Consider the following 17,705-nt stretch of genomic DNA (forward strand, 5'->3'; position numbering starts at 1 on the left):
GCCTTGGAAACCGCTGTATGCCCTGGGTGTATATTTGAGGATTTTCTCCCATCAACGTGACCAATTATTTTCAACGTTTCTACTTCAACACGCCTACCTGTCTCTTGGACCCCATCCCGACGAGGCTGCTTTAAAGACGTTTTGGTTTTAATTATGGTTTCATTAGATATTATCAATGTGTCTCTGCTAACAGGCCACGCATCACACCCTTCAAGGTGGCTGTTAAACCTCTCCTGAAGAAGCCCACCTGGATCCAGAGGTATTGGCTAACTACAGACCCATCTCTAACCTCCCTTCCTCTCCAAGATCCTTGAGAAAGTGGTCGCAAATCAGTTGTGCGACTTTCACATCATAATAGTTTATTTGAGAAATTTCAATCAGGATTTAGAAAACACCACAGCACCGAGACGGCACTGGTGAAAATTACAAATGACCTCTTAATGGCAGCAGATAAAGGATCTTCTGTCCTGGTCTTGTTAGACCTTAGTGCTGCATTCGACACCATTGACCATGACATCCTGTTACAGAGACTGGAGTAGTCGATTGGCATTTCAGGCACGGCACTAATTTGGTTTAAACTTATTTATCAGATCGATCTCAGTTTGTATTTGTAAACGATGACGCCTGGATAACCACCAAGGTTAATCACGGAGTTCCAGAAGGTTCTGTGTTGGACCAATTTTATTTACCTTATACATGCTTCCTTTGGGCAATATTATCAGGAAACACTCCATAAACTTTCATTGTTATGCAGATGACACTCAACTATATTTATCGATAAAACCAGAGGAGAGCAACCAACCTGTAAATCAAGCACGTCTTAAAGACATAAAACATGGATGACCTGCAACTTGATGTTAAACTCAGACAAACCAAGTAATTTTAATCGCCCTGAGCACCTCAGAGATCAATTATCTGGTGATGTGGGATTCTGTAGACTGCATTGCCCTGGCATCCAACACCACTGTAAAGAATCTTGGCGTTATCTTGATCGACCTTGTCCTTCAACTCCCACGTAGCAAATCTCAAGGACTGCATTCTTTCATCTACGCATATTTCAAAATCAGGCACATCTTGTCGCAAAAAGATGCAGAAAATTGTTCACTTTCCGAGACTGGATTACTGCAACCTTATTAGCAGGCTGCTCTAATAAATCTCTTTAGGTCCCTCCAGTTGATCCAGAATGCTGCAGCTCGTGTTCTCACTAAAACCAAGAAAAGAGATCACATCACCCTGCACTAGCTGCTCTGCACTGGCTCCCAGTAAAATCAAGAATCACTTTAAAAATTTTCTTAACCTACAAAGCCTTGATTGGTGATGCTCCATCATATCTTTAAGGAGCTTGTCGTACCATATTGCACTAGAGAGCTACGCCACTAAATGCGGGACTACTTGTAGTTCCTAGAGTCTTAAAAGTAGAATGGGAGCCAGAGCCTTTAGTTATCAAGCTCCTCTTTATGGAACCAGCTTCCATTTCAGTCCGGGAGGCAGACACAGTCACCTCGCTTAAGAGTAGACTAAGACCTTCCTCTTGACAGAGCTTATAGTTAGGCTGAATCAGGTTTGCCTGGTCCAGCCCCTTGATATGCTGCTATAGGCTATAGCTGCCGGGGACGCTTTTTAGATGCACTGAGTACCTATCTCTTTTTCTCTCCTTAAGGATGAATTTTCATCTCTCAATCATCGCTACTAACTCTGCTTTCTCCCGAAGTCCTTGACTTTACGCCATATCGGACCCTTATGAGATCGCATAGATCCTATCGCCTGATGGATCGCCCGTCGTGGAATTTCATGACTACGCCCACTGTCCTGTTGAGACTACCACTCCTCCTCCCCACCGCCATCTGCCTGATGGATCGGGAGGTCTCCATCGTGAATATGCCTACTATGAACTATTCATACACTCTGTCATATTCATTGAATGTATTTTAACTCCAAATCTGTCCTTCTGTACACATTACATCTATTGCATCTGTCCATCCTAGGAGAGGGATCCTCCTCTGTTGCCTCCTCCAGGTTTCTTCCCTTTTTTATTTGGGAGTTTTCCTGGTCCGATGTGAGGTTTTAGCAGGGATGTCCATGTACAGATAGACAAATTTGTAATCCAGGGTGTCAAACCCATTTTCACCGAAAATACATCCGCTTTATGACGGCGGCCCCTCAAAGGGTCACATACTAACACGGTATAATTCTAACTACTCCAGAACATATTGTGAAATAACTGTCTTTGCATTTGTTTGTTTATTTAGGTGTACTTGTATAAATGTATAACTTATATATGCAAATGTATTTAATATTATATAATACATCTATTTAATTTCATTATATTTATTTTAACTCACATTACTTAATCAAAGATCAAACAAACATTATTACATTAACTTTGTTAAAAGCTTTTTTTCACAGTTGGGAGACAGGTGGTTCTCCACTGGTCTGGGTAGTGGTTCTCTACTGGTCTGGGTAGTGAAGTTCCACCGGTCTGGGCAGTGGTTCTCCACTGGTCTGGGCAGTGGTTCTCTCCATCGGTCTGGATAGGCAGTGGCTCCTCCACTGACCCATGGGCAGTGGTTCTCCACTGGTCTGGGCAGTGGTTCTCCACTGCCTTCTGGGTAGTGGTTCTCCACACTGGGTCTGGGCAGTGGTTCTCTCCACTGGTCCTGGGCAGTGGTCTCCACTGGTCTGGGCAGTGGCTCTCCACTGGTCTGGGCAGTGGTTCTCACACTGGTCTGGGCAGTGGTTCTCCACTGGTCTGGGCAGTGGTTCTCCACTGGTCTGGGCAGTTTCACTGTCTATCGGACTAACTACTCCAGAACATATTGTTAAATAACTGTCTTTGCATTTGTTTGTTTATTTAGGTGTACTTGTATAAATGTATAACTATATATGCAAATGTATTTAATATTATACAATACATCTATTTAATTTAATTATATTTATTTTAACCCACATTACTTTATCAAAGATCAAACAAACATTATTACATTAACTTTGTTAAAAGCTTTTTCACAGTTGAGACAGGTGGTTCTCCACTGGTCTGGGCAGTGGTTCTCCACTGGTCTGGGCAGTGGTTCTCCACTGGTCTGGGGCAGTAGTTCTCCACTGGTTTGGGCAGTGGTTCTCCACTGGTCTGGCTTTGGGACGCACTATCACCCCTGAATGACAAGCTGAGACCTAAATCGAGGGATATTTTTAACTTCTCAAATGTATTTAATGAAAAGATGTTGCAGTTTGAACATGAGTGTTCAGAATATCACAGTATGCACAACACAACTATTTAGTAATATTCCCTTTTACAGTCAATTATGAACCAACAAGTGAATCTTAAGGACACAAGAATGCCGTCACATAAAATGAATGGCACATTTGGCCCGCGGGCCATGAGTTTGACACGTATGTTCTAATCTATGCCATACTTGCCATAAATATCATGATACTGATACAATACCATAAAACAGTACCATAAATACGATCCTGGTATATTTATCTATAATAGTAATAAATAAAATATCTGTATGGTTCACTTTTTACCAACTTTTCAACACTTAACAAATGGCAGTATTATTAGTATTAGCCTACAAGATATTAATGAAACTACATGGAGCCATCATAGCATTGATTATCACTATGAGACTGTTAGTCTGTATCTGACCAGATGATACAGAGTTCATCAGGATGAGCAGCTGGAGAGTTACAGAAACAGAACTTTACAGACTGAACTTAAACATTTCACTTCTGGCATCTTTTTAATTTTAATTTTAAAGCCGAAAATTCCGCCACTTAACGGCACTCGCTGCGTGGTGTGCGCAGACAGCTCGACACGGAGCAGCGCGCTCTGATCGCTCTTTAATGAAGTATCGACACTAAAATATGCTAAATCACATCGCTCTTAACGTACGGGTACTTTGTTAGCATCGCTACACCGTGCAGCGTGACAGCAGCAGATAGCGGGCTAACATTCAAGCTAACCTAAACCACCAAACGCTGAAGACATCTTGACGCTGATTGGCCGAGACGCGACACGTGCCCATCAAAGATGTTCTATTGCGAAAAGCACCACTCCACATTTTCTCCGTGTCCCACTCCAATCTCATAAACGCCGGCCAGCCAATTGACCCCCCCCTCTTCCCCCAAAACAAAAACTCTTCGGATCTACACGATTCACGTCAGTCACCTATTTTGGTTTCAAAATGGCGAATTTCGCCGAAAGGTGAGGGATTCTCATGCCTGTTTATGACAATTGCTCATATCCTGAAAGCCTAAATAAATATATTTATTATTTTTTAACAAAGGTTAAATATTAAATGTTATTTCACAAGTTTTAAAAAGTTCCCCAATATGTGTAAATGCTCGTGGAGTCAGTCGGGGAACAACGACCCCAGTCGGGGAACACTGACCCCTGAACAAGAAGTCCACGTCTCGCTGATCCAACATGTAAACACAAGTTCACACAACTCAAAACCACATCATTTAATCATTTCCTACGAATCTATAAGTTCTATTTTTTATCCCACAGCCTTAAATATATTTAAATATAATGACATGTGTAACAGCAGCAGCTGGTCTCACCTTGTTCTTGAAGTAGACCTCGATGGGCATGAGGAAGCCAGCGTAGCCCGACTCCTCCACCTTGTATGGAGGCTCTTTGCACACTGCACACACAAAATAAACCAACGGTTATTATTATTATTACTACTACTACACGTCATTTAGCTGACGCTTTTATCCAAAGCGACTTATAATCCTGTTACATTCATAACCCGTAGAGCAGCTACAGAGAGCAGCTCGGGGTTAAGCGTCTTGCTCAAGGACACATCAACTAGGGCGGGGATCGAACCTCCAACCCCCTGATTGGAAGACGGACCTGCTGCCCTCTGACCCAGTCGCCCTGTTTACATAAACATCTAATAACTCAGAAAAGCTTGAACTAACTTTATATTAACCTGAATTTAATGAGGAACAGATTGAAAACGGCATTCGCCACAATATTTATATTTGTCGTCATTAGATTTATTTTGAAGGTCATTTAAATTCATTCATTGTCACATCAACACGTCGCCTGAGAAGTTTGGGCTTTATACGCTGAACGCATCAATTATTAAGAGACAGAATCACAAATGTGTTATTTCCGCGCAGCAGTAGATCCATGAACGCTCTGTGTGGAGGCCGAGTCCGCGCTGGACGACCTCTGACCTCTGTGAATGATCACAATCAAGAGCTCAGTAAGACCGTCGCTGCACCGTGTGCATCTGTACGGCCGGTACTAGGTAGGTACACACACATTTATATATATAAAAAACAAAATATAGATACAATTATATATATAAATATAAAATTATATATATATATATATTAGGGCTGTGAAACGATTACAATTTTTAATCGGGTTAATCACAGGTTTTTGTGGATTAATCATGATTAATCACATATTACCGATATTCTCGGTATATTTTGTGAGAACATAGAGATTTATGACAAAAGACGGATATATACATTTATACATTCTTCTATACAATGGTGCTGCAACTCAGCAGTTATTTAGCAGTTTTCTTCCATATGGAACATTAATACATCTTCATCCTAAACAGAATGTTTAACCCTCCTGTTACCTTTCGGGTCAATTTGACCCCATTCAATGTTTAATGTCGGTGTTCTTTAAATAATTTGACCCCAGGCTGTTTTTCACTGTGTCAAACATATAAGAAATATCAACTTTTTTATTTATTTAAAGGGCTATTTAGGTAGTCAACAAACAAACATAAAGTACCTCACACTTAAACTTGGGAAGCAATATTAATTCTAATAATTTTCTGGAGGTTTTAATTGCTGGGGTCAAATTGACCCCGAGGGTAAAATATGTTCGTAAATGTAAAGGTAACAGGAGGGTTAAACAGAGCATGTTTCTCTTGTTTGTCAACCATTAACTCCACCATGATACAATCTAAAGGTGGACAGATTGACAAGTGACTTTGTTTTGCTCGGTCCCGATGCGCGCACGGAGCTCTGTGGCGCGCAGACGGAGATCGATAAGTGTTAACGCAACGCGAAGAGACAGAAATGACATGCTGCTGTGGAGATACGATCAACAACAGACGTTTAGTTTAATAAAAGAACAAAGACGTGCTCTAGAGAACATGTCAGGGGGCCAATCTCTTTAATGTCATGCGATCTACCGACACTACGCCGCGATCGACTGGCAGGTCGCGATCGACGTGTTGAGACCCTGATCTACAGGAAGTAAAAGTCGTAACAAGGTTTCCGGAGGTGAACCTGCGGAAGGATCATTACCGATGAACAGACCGTCTGCATGAGAGCGGACAGAGTTCAGATTGAAGTGGTGTATTGGAAGCTCATTTTGCAAGTGACTTTTTTTTCGTCCCGACGACCAACAACAGACGGATTGGAAGCTCATTCTGCGCATGCGTTAAATGCATAAAAATAAAAAAAATAGTTAAACCTGTAATTGAATTAACTGAGTTAACGCGTTATTTTTCACAGCACTAATATATATAAAAACAATATATATATATATAAATATATAAATATAAAATTATATATATATATATGATTGTCTATATATATATATAACTAGGGCTGCAACTAACGATTATTTTGATAATCGATTAATCGGTTGATTATTTTTTCGATTAATCGGATAAAAAAACAAAAAAATGTAATTTTCAACCCTTTATTCAAAACAGGGTCCGTACGGTCATGGAAAACCTGGAAAAGTAATGGAATTTTTAAATGGCTATTAGCAGGCCTAGGAAAGTAATTGAAAAAAATAAAATCCCAAAATAATTGGAAAAGTAATGCAAATGTGTTATATTCAAATGTTAATTTACACGGAATATATACTGTATGCTTTGGAATTCTCATTGTTAGTTTAAATACTACATCTTCTCACTTTGTCACGTATAGACAGAGTTTTCACAAAATGTTTAATCATGGAAATGTGGTTTAAAGTCATGGAAAGGTCCTGGAGACCCACTGGTCAGCATGGTGATGAACCTGTTCACTGGTCAGCATGGTGATGAACCTGTTCACTGGTCACCATGGTGATGAACCTGTTCACTGGTCACCATGGTGATGAACCTGTTCACTGGTCACCATGTGGATGAACCTGTTCACTGGTCACCATGGTGATGAACCTGTTCACTGGTCAGCATGTGGATGAACATGTTCACTGGTCAGCATGTGATGAACCTGTTCACTGGTCACCATGGTGATGAACCTGTTCACTGGTCACCATGGTGATGAACCTGTTCACTGGTCACCATGGTGATGAACCTGTTCACTGGTCACCATGTGGATGAACCTGTCCACTGGTCACCATGGTGATGAACCTGTTCACTGGTCACCATGTGGATGAACCTGTTCACTGGTCACCATGGTGATGAACCTGTTCACTGGTCAGCATGTGGATGAACATGTTCACTGGTCACCATGGTGATGAACCTGTTCACTGGTCACCATGGTGATGAACCTGTTCACTGGTCAGCATGTGATGAACCTGTTCACTGGTCACCATGGTGATGAACCTGTTCACTGGTCACCATGGTGATGAACCTGTTCACTGGTCAGCATGTGATGAACCTGTTCACTGGTCACCATGGTGATGAACCTGTTCACTGGTCAGCATGTGGATGAACCTGTTCACTGGTCAGCATGTGATGAACCTATTCACTGGTCACCATGGTGATGAACCTGTTCACTGGTCACCATGTGGATGAACCTGTTCACTGGTCACCATGGTGATGAACCTGTTCACTGGTCACCATGGTGATGAACCTGTTCACTGGTCACCATGGTGATGAACCTGTTCACTGGTCAGCATGTGATGAACCTGTTCACTGGTCAGCATGTGGATGAACCTGTTCACTGGTCAGCATGTGGATGAACCTGTTCACTGGTCACCATGGTGATGAACCTGTTCACTGGTCAGCATGTGGATGAACCTGTTCACTGGTCAGCATGTGGATGAACCTGTTCACTGGTCACCATGGTGATGAACACTGTCACAATCAGACTGACAGCGCTTTACTCTCCTAAATTGGCTATTTATGGGTTAAACGCGTCATACGTGTGGTGAGGGGGCGGGGCTTATCTCTGTTGCCTTTCTCCGTGGAAAAATAGTTTCCGCCATCCGCCACGGAATAAATAACCATGTTTTCTACGTTATACTCTTGTGGAAATGCCACACACATCGTAACATGTAGCGCCCTGGTGTCTGGGGTCATAACATAGCCCGTAGGCGCTCACAGCTCCGTGAATGTCTCCGACTACGTGAATGACTCCCGCTTCCAGCGCCACGTGAGCAGCAGCAGCCAATTAGATTCATCAACAGCGGAGCAGCTCAGCGCTGATTGGCTCTCACAACGCAGCGTTCTCTCGTCTCCCTCCTCTCTTGTTTCTCCTGCGCCGCTCTGCGCTCAACTCAACTTTTATTAAAATCCGCGACTTATTGAGCGCCGTAATAATCGCGCGACACAACGAATCGATTATGAAATTCGTTGCCAACTATTTTAATAATCGATTTTTATCGATTCGTTGTTGCAGCCCTATATATAACCTCTCTTGGGCTTGGGGAAGCTCTCGTGGGGGGGGGGGGGGGGGGGGGGTAGATAACCTCACCTCTCTTGGGCTTGGGGAAGCTCTCGTGGAGGCGGAACACGACCTTCTCCACAAAGTGCTGGATGTCTCCCGTCTCCGGCCCCCGGACGAACACCATCCAGTCGTGGGTGAAGCCCTCCGACGTCACCTTCTTCCTCAGCTGGGCTCGGTGGCCCAACTCCAGCTTCACCTGCACCGTGCACTGGAGAGAGAGTCACACCGTCACCATGGACACAATAACAGGTATGCTAGAGTAAACTGATGAACATGTTGCAGAGAAGTAAATAAAAACCTTCCTCTACTTGTCCTGACTTCTTACTTTATCATAACATAAAGACTTACACTACCGTTCAAAAGTTTGGGATCACTTAGAAATGTCCTTATTTTTCAAAGAGAAGCATTGTTTTTTTCAATGAAGATAACATTAAATCAATCAGAAATACACTCTATACATTGTTAATGTGGTAAATGACTATTCTAGGTGGAAACATCTGGTTTCTAATGAAATATCTCCAGAGGTGTATAGAGGCCCATTTCCATCAACTATCACTCCAGTGTTCTAATGGTACATTGTGTTTGCTAATTGCCTTAGAAGACTAATGGATGATTAGAAAACCCTTGAAAACCCTTGTGCAATTATGTTAGCACAGCTGAAAACTGTTTTGCTGATGAGAGAAGCTATAAAACTGGCCTTCCTTTGAGCTAGTTGATTATCTGGAGCATCACATTTGTGGGTTCGATAAGACTCTCAAAATGGCCAGAAAAAAAGAAGTTTCCTGTGAAACTCGCCAGTCTATTCTTGTTCTTAGAAATGAAGGCTATTCCATGAGAGAAATTGCAAAGAAACTGAAAATTTCCTACAGCGGTGTGTACTACTCCCTTCAGAGAACAGCACAAACGGGCTCTAACCAGAGCAGAAAGAGAAGTGGGAGGCCCCGGTGCACAACTCAGCAAGAAGACAAGTACATTAGAGTCTCTAGTTTGAGAAATAGACGCCTCACAGGTCCTCAACTGGCAGCTTCTTTAAATGGTACCCGCAAAACGCCAGTGTCAGCTGGTCTGCTGTCTGTAATGGAGTGGCCAGTCACCAGATCTCAACCCCATTGAGCTGTTGTGGGAGCAGCTTGACCGTATGGTCCTCAAGAAGTGCCCATCAAGCCAATCCAATTTGTGGAGGTGCTTCAGGAAGCGTGGGGTGACATTTCAACAGATTACCTCAACAAATTACCAGCTAGAATGCCAAAGGTCTGCAATGCTGGAATTGCTGCAAAAGGAGCATTCTTTGACGAAAGCAAAGTTTGAAGAAAAAAATTAATACTTCAAATACAAATCATTATTTCTAACCTTGTCAATGTCTTGACTATATTTTCTATACATTTTGCAACTCATTTGATAAATAAAAGTGTGAGTTTTCATGGAAAACACGAAATTGTCTGGGTGATCCCAAACTTTTGAACGGTAGTGTATATGTAACTTTTATGCATAAAACATGCATGAAATATCTCATATTATTAATCTCATATTATTATTATTATATATCTCATATTATGTATTCTTAGTCTGGGTAGAACTGTCATTAATACATATTTATTTAATCTCTGTACCTGAATATTTACAACCATCTAAATACAATGTTCACGTTTATATAGGCAAATTAAAGAGACGAGTCGCCTGAATGTGAGTGAGGGGTAGAAGGAGGTGAAGAGGAGGAGGTGGGAAGGAGAGGGGTAGGAGGAGGAGAGGGGTACGAGGAGGTGGAGAGGAGGAGGAGGGGCTGGATGTCTGGATGCGGCTCGTGAGCTGGGACGAGTCGAGGGATTAGAGGGCCGAGATGAGCTCGGCTGATACTCTCTGGCTAACACACACACACACTCACACACACCCTGCCTGGCACTCTGCCCAGCCATTCTGTGGCAGTCATGCCCTTAAACTCCAGACCCCCCCCCCCCTACACACACACACACACACAGTGAGCCACCCCCCTACACACACACACAGTGAGCCCCCCCCTACACACACACACACACACACAGTGAGCCCCCCCCACACACACACACAGTGAGCACCCCACACACACACACAGTGAGCCCCCTACACACACACACACACAGTGAGCCCCCCCCCTACACACAACGCCACAAAATCAAGATTTAGGGCAGACAACAAAAAAACGAGCTGCTCTTGACGAGGAAGACGGGAACGTTCTGGAACTGAAAGTGAAGATGAAGATCCCCAAAGACACGAGCTCATTAACCAATTAGCTGCTTGACAGACTGAGCGGAACTAATTGATTAATGGTTCAAGACCTTTTCAACCAGAACTCGGAGGGCTCAGACCACCACCGTCTTCTCCATAGGTAATGGATGCATGCAGCCGCCCCGTGACTCAGATTCACCCTCCAGCGACACGGACTCTCCCCGTGAGCCACGCCCCCTCCCAGTGAGCCACGCCCCCCCGGCCTCAGAGGACCAGGAGAATCGGGCTGGGAATTTTTTTCTATAATCCTGCAGACGAACGTCAACACGCCGAGAACTAAACCTGCTCGGAGGAAAAGTCAAAAACAGGTTAAGAATGTCAACGGAGAACGACGAAGACGAGTGAACTGACAACGAGGAGGAGGCGGCCGGCTGCGAAGGGCAGACACGCCGGCTCCCATGAAAACAATGAGCCGACATGGTCAACAACACCAGACCATGGGGGGGGGAGGAGAGGGGTACGAGGAGGTGGGGAGGAGGAGGAGGAGGTGGGGACACACGTGTCACAGCCGCTGTGTTTTGATGGAGCTGCAGATTACAGCACACAAGGAAATCAAGTCAGAATAGAACATAGGGGGCGTGAAAGAGTGAGTGTGTGAGGGAGTGTGTGAGTGAGTGTGTGAGTGAGTGAGAGTGTGTGTGTGAGTGTGTATATATATGTGTGTGTGAATGAGTGAGTGAGAGTGTGTGTGTGTGAGTGGGTGTGTGTGTGTGTGAATGAATGAATGAATGTGTGAGTGAGTGAGTGAGTGAGTGAGTGAGTGAGTGAGTGAGTGTGTGTATGAGAAGTGGTCGCAAATCAGTTGTGCGACTTTCTACATCATAATAGTTTATTTGAGAAATTTCAATCAGGATTTAGAAAACACCACAGCACCGAGACGGCACTGGTGAAAATTACAAATGACCTCCTAATGGCAGCAGATAGAGGACTCCTCTCTGTACTGGTCTTGTTAGACCTTAGTCCTGATAGAGGACTCCTCTCTGTACTGGTCTTGTTAGACCTTAGTGCTGATAGAGGACTCCTCTCTGGACTGGTCTTGTTAGACCTTAGTGCTGATAGAGGACTCATCTCTGTACTGGTCTTGTTAGACCTTAGTCCTGATAGAGGACTCCTCTGTACTGGTCTTGTTAGACCTTAGACCTGATAGAGGACTCCTCTCTGTACTGGTCTTGTTAGACCTTAGTCCTGGTAGAGGACTCCTCTGTACTGGTCTTGTTAGACCTTAGTGCTGATAGAGGACTCATCTCTGTACTGGTCTTGTTAGACCTTGGTGCTGATAGAGGACTCCTCTGTACTGGTCTTGTTAGACCTTAGTGCTGATAGAGGACTCATCTCTGGACTGGTCTTGTTAGACCTTTGTGCTGATAGAGGACTCTCTGTCCTGGTCTTGTTAGACCTTAGTGCTGATAGAGGACTCCTCTCTGTACTGGTCTAGTTAGACCTTAGTGCTGATAGAGGACTCCTCTCTGTACTGGTCTTGTTAGACCTTAGTCCTGATAGAGGACTCATCTCTGTACTGGTCTTGTTAGACCTTAGTGCTGATAGAGGACTCATCTGTACTGGTCTTGTTAGACCTTAGTGCTGATAGAGGACTCCTCTCTGTACTGGTCTTGTTAGACCTTAGTGCTGATAGAGGACTCATCTCTGGACTGGTCTTGTTAGACCTTAGTGCTGATAGAGGACTCCTCTCTGTCCTGGTCTTGTTAGACCTTAGTGCTGATAGAGGACTCCTCTCTGTACTGGTCTTGTTAGACCTTAGTGCTGATAGAGGACTCCTCTCTGGACTGGTCTTGTTAGACCTTAGTGCTGATAGAGGACTCATCTCTGGACTGGTCTTGTTAGACCTTAGTGCTGATAGAGGACTCGTCTGGACTGGTCTTGTTAGACCTTAGTGCTGATAGAGGACTCCTCTCTGTCCTGGTCTTGTTAGACCTTAGTGCTGATAGAGGACTCCTCTCTGTACTGGTCTTGTTAGACCTTAGTGCTGATAGAGGACTCCTCTCTGGACTGGTCTTGTTAGACCTTAGTGCTGATAGAGGACTCCTCTCTGTCCTTGTCTTGTTAGACCTTAGTGCTGATAGAGGACTCATCTCTGTACTGGTCTAGTTAGACCTTAGTGCTGATAGAGGACTCCTCTCTGTCCTGGTCTTGTTAGACCTTAGTGCTGATAGAGGTCTCATCTCTGTACTGGTCTTGTTAGACCTTAGTGCTGCATTCGACACCATTGACCATGACATCCTGTTACAGAGACTGGAGCAGTCGATTGGCATTTCAGGCACGGCACTAATTTGGTTTAAATCCTATTTATCAGATCGATCTCAGTTTGTATTTGTAAACGATGACGCCGATAACCACCAACGTTAATCACGGAGTTCCACAAGGTTCTGTGCTTGGACCAATTTTATTTACCTTATACATGCTTCCTTTGGGCAATATTATCAGGAAACACTCCATAAACTTTCATTGTTATGCAGATGATACTCAACTATATTTATCGATAAAACCAGATGAGAGCAACCAACTCGGTAAAATTCAAGCATGTCTTAAAGACATCAAAACTTGGATGACCTGCAACTTATTGTTGTTAAACTCAGACAAAACCGAAGTAATTTTAATCGCCCTGAGCACCTCAGAGATCAATTATCTGGTGATGTGGATTCTGTAGACGGCATTGCCCTGGCATCAAACACCACTGTAAAGAATCTTGGCGTTATCTTTGATCGACTTGTCCTTTAACTCCCACGTAAAGCAAATCTCAAGGACTGCATTCTTTCATCTACGTAATATTTCAAAAATCAGGCACATCTTGTCTCAAAAGATGCAGAAAAATTGGTTCACGTTCGTTACTTGAGACTGGATTACTGCAACTCCTTATTATCAGGCTGCTCTAATAAATCTCTTAGGTCCCTCCAGTTGATCCACAATGCTGCAGCTCGTGTTCTCACTAAAACTAAGAAAAGAGATCACATCACTCCTGCACTAGCTGCTCTGCACTGGCTCCCAGTAAAATCAAGAATCACTTTTAAAATTCTTCTCTTAACCTACAAAGCCTTGATTGGTGATGCTCCATCATATCTTAAGGAGCTTGTAGTACCATATTGCCCCACTAGAGAGCTACGCTCACTAAATGCGGGACTACTTGTAGTTCCTAGAGTCTTAAAAAGTAGAATGGGAGCCAGAGCCTTTAGTTATCAAGCTCCTCTTTTATGGAACCAGCTTCACCTTCAGTCCGGGAGGCAGACACAGTCACCTCGTTTAAGAGTAGACTTAAGACCTTCCTCTTTGACAGAGCTTATAGTTTGGGCTGAATCAGGTTCACCTGGTCCAGCCCTTGATATGCTGCTATAGGCTTATAGCTGCCGGGGACGTTAGGATGCACTGAGTACCTATCTCCTCTTTTCTCTCCTTAAGGATGAATTTTCATCTCTCAATCACACGTTACTAACTCTGCTTTCTCCCCGGAGTCCTTAGACTTCACGTCTCGTGGGGTCACGGGACCCTAGGAGACGGCATAGATCCTATCTGCCTGATGGATCATCAAGGTCTGGGTCGTGGAATTCCTGCCCTGACTACGCCACTGTCCTGTTGAGACTCCGCCCACTCCTCCTCCCCACCGCCATCTGCCTGATGGATCGTGGAGGTCTCCATCGTGGAATATGCCTACTATGAACTATTCATCCACTCTGTCATATTCATTGAATGTATTTTAACTCTAAATCTGTCCTTCTGTACACATGACATCTATTGCATCTGTCCATCCTAGGAGAGGGATCCTCCTCTGTTGCTCTCCTGAAGGTTTCTTCCATTTTTCCCCCTGAAGGGTTATTTGGGAGTTTTTCCTGGTCCGATGTGAGGTCAAAGGTCAGGGATGTCTATGTGTACAGATTGTAAAGCACTCCGAGACAAATTTGTAATTTGTGAAATTAGGCTATACAAATAAACTGAATTTAATTGAATTGAATGTAGGAGTGTGTGTGTGTGTGTGTGGCCTGAAGCCCCGCCCCCTCACAGCTCTTGGTGCATCTCGTCTCGTGTCTGCAGCTCCGTCTCCGTGACGCTCTCAGACTGTCATGTGCAATAAATACATCAAAATAAAACTTTTACAGACGGAGCTCGACTCGACAGCTGCAGTGGGAAAAGTAATGCAGCTTAATTAAATGACCCAGAAATATATCTTTAATTTAAGTTATAAGGCTCAGTGAAAGTTCACACAATTAAAAACACCTCCGAGTAGAAAGAATAGAACTCCATACGACCTTAAGACTAATCTCTAAAAAGACCATAGAGTTGAATGTACTTCATATCCTTCGTGAAGGGAGGTTCCTGACCCGATAAAATCACAGTGTGCCTCTATTTATTTGAGTCATACGATGACACATCGCTCACATGGTTAACCTTCAGCTCAGCAGACGACCTCTGGATGAACGCTCACACGTCCAGAGACAACTTCAGAGGCGCCGCGAGCTGACCGGGGACGAGCTGCAAGGAAGTGGCTGATCCACTTTCCATGGGGGTGTGTGTGTGTGTGTGTGTGTGAGTGTGTGTGTGTGTGAGAGTGAGTGTGTGTGTGGCCTAACAATCTGAAATGCAGTCCTGAATGTACCTCAGGCATGAGAGTAGTCCACATTGAAGCCACACATCTCCCTCGCTGTCGGCAGAGATGTCATTTAGTTTACACACATCTGTTCTGCAAAAATAAATGATGCAGCTTCTTTTTTTGACACATCCAGAAAGTGTTATTATTATTATCATCATTATTATTCTTGCAGGAGCAAAAAGGGTTCTTAATCTGATTTATATTCTGATTTATTTGCATGGCAATGATCAAACAGTGCATGGGTGGTCATCAGGTAAAACGTGTGCACACATACACACACACACACACACACACACACACAGTGTCAGCTCCTCCGACATGCTGCATGCATCTCGTGTCTCCTCTCACACGAAGTGGGATCCTTAAACCTTCAACAGAGACATCACAATAAGTTGCATCGGTCGTTGCTTCGTTAGCCGTCTCAGTGTGAGGGTTTCCGGGGGGCAGTGGAGACACCACCTCCTCCTCCTCCTCCACCTCCACCTCCAGCCTGGGGGTGGGGGTGGAGGTGGAATCTCTCCCCCGGCGCCTTGTCGCGGCTCCTTAGCCGTTAGCTCCCGGTGGAGGAGGTGGTGGGACTAGCTTAGCTTTAGCTCACTGCAGCCCAACAACACAAAAACAACCTCGCGACTCGAGCGGGTCTTCACGTGTGCGTTTCAGAGCACAGCCGGGCGGAATACACTACAATGAGAAGGTGTGAATCCCCCTTTGTGTGTGTGTGTGTGTGTGTGTGTGTGTGCTACAGCTACACAGCGGTGTGTGTGTGTGTGTGTGACGCTAAGCTAGCGGTAAATACCGATGTATGAGTGAGCCAGCTAGCATAGCTCCAGAGCCAAACAACTACGAGTTCATTAGCAGCGGGACCGTTTCTCTTTCTTTTTCTTTTATTCATGAATCTTCTTCTTCCTCCTCCGGGCCGAACAGGAGGATTCATTCCTGTCTTTATCGCCCCCCGGGCGCGCGACCTGCTAAGGCATTTTTTTGTTCTCCATTATTTTTTTTTGCTTCTTCTTCCAGATTCCACCGAGGAGAGAGACACGTAAAAGGCCACCGTACCTGGTTCTCCATGTTTTCTCTGGCCCTCAGTGATTGTTGTGTTTATTTACAGCGGCGTTTTCGGAGCGTCTCCCCGGCCTCTCCGCTCCTCATTGTGTGTCAATCCGGCCCCAGAAAGCGGAAGGCAGACAGCGGCTCCCCTCCCCTTCCAGACGGGCCGCGTTTTGGCAGGCGACCAAAACAGAAAGCTCTCTCTGCCAATCGGCGCGCGGGGAATTCCAGCACTCTTTAAAGTGACCAATGGGAGCGTCGAGGGGGCGGGACGCTGGCCGAGCCGCAAATACAATTAAAGCATTTTCTGGAGGTTTTCTCGAGTGACAGCGAACTCGTCCCAATGGGACTCAGCTCGGTTTCAATTGTAAAATGCACATGATACTAATTGATTAATCGGGGTTCGATTGCATGGCTTTTATGGGGTAGCTGTTGCTATTAGTCTGATCAATGCAATATCGATATCTTCACCAAAAAAGTGGAAACTTAATGATTTTCTAATACTTGTCATGGCTGTAATTACAATTATCATCGTATACCTGTACCAGCTACATGCACTATATTTAGAGTGCATGACTTTCTTCTAATATATTCAATTCAGTTTATTTTTATAGCCCATTTTCACAAATTACAAATTTGTCTCAGAGTGCTTTACAATCTGTACACATAGACATCCCTGTCCCAAAACCTCACGTCGGATCAGGAGAAACTCCCAAATAACCCTTCAGGGGGAAAAAATGGAAGAATATATATATATATATTTCTATAATTTGTATAGTGTGGCATTGCAACTTTTACTTTGAGAACATTTTCTTGAATACATATTTCGTCGCAGGTGGAAAAAAACATTTGAACTAACTTTTAGTAAAACATCTGTAAAGAACAGTTTCCTTTCTCCTCTTTGCCCGTAATAAATGTTCAGAAGCTATAATTCACAAGAGTCGTAATCAATTTATAATAAGTGTTAGTTTTTATACCATGCACTTTCTGCGTCATTGTTTGATTGAGGTTTTTCTAAAACTTGAGTATATCTGAATTAATGTGTAATAGCCTCAAACGTGGCGTTTGAGGCTATTACACATTAATTCAGATATACTCAAGTTTTACTGTTTAAAATGTCTCCTGCTCTGCAGAGTCAGGGAGGGAGAGGGAGTTGCAGTCAAGTCTGAGACTTTGATGTGAGATTATTGGGCCT

At 43.9% G+C, this 17,705-nt stretch overlaps 1 protein-coding gene across 2 annotated transcripts in view; it reads right to left on the bottom strand.

Annotated features, from left to right (window-relative positions):
* mllt1a (MLLT1 super elongation complex subunit a) overlaps window positions 1–16,604 on the bottom strand; it is a 35,645-nt gene extending 19,041 nt beyond the window's left edge. For both annotated transcript variants that reach the window (XM_056414945.1, XM_056414944.1), the window contains exons 1-3: window positions 16,520–16,604; window positions 8,632–8,812; window positions 4,567–4,649 (exon numbers count right to left, since the gene is read on the bottom strand). In XM_056414945.1, the coding sequence (XP_056270920.1) occupies window positions 4,567–4,649; window positions 8,632–8,812; window positions 16,520–16,531 (276 nt within the window). In that variant the 5' untranslated portion in view covers window positions 16,532–16,604. The remainder of the gene's footprint in view (window positions 1–4,566; window positions 4,650–8,631; window positions 8,813–16,519) is intronic.
* Between the last annotated feature and the right edge of the window lie 1,101 nt (window positions 16,605–17,705).

The sequence above is a fragment of the Pseudoliparis swirei genome, chromosome 5 (genome assembly GCF_029220125.1).
Source record: "Pseudoliparis swirei isolate HS2019 ecotype Mariana Trench chromosome 5, NWPU_hadal_v1, whole genome shotgun sequence".
Taxonomy (NCBI): domain Eukaryota; kingdom Metazoa; phylum Chordata; class Actinopteri; order Perciformes; family Liparidae; genus Pseudoliparis; species Pseudoliparis swirei.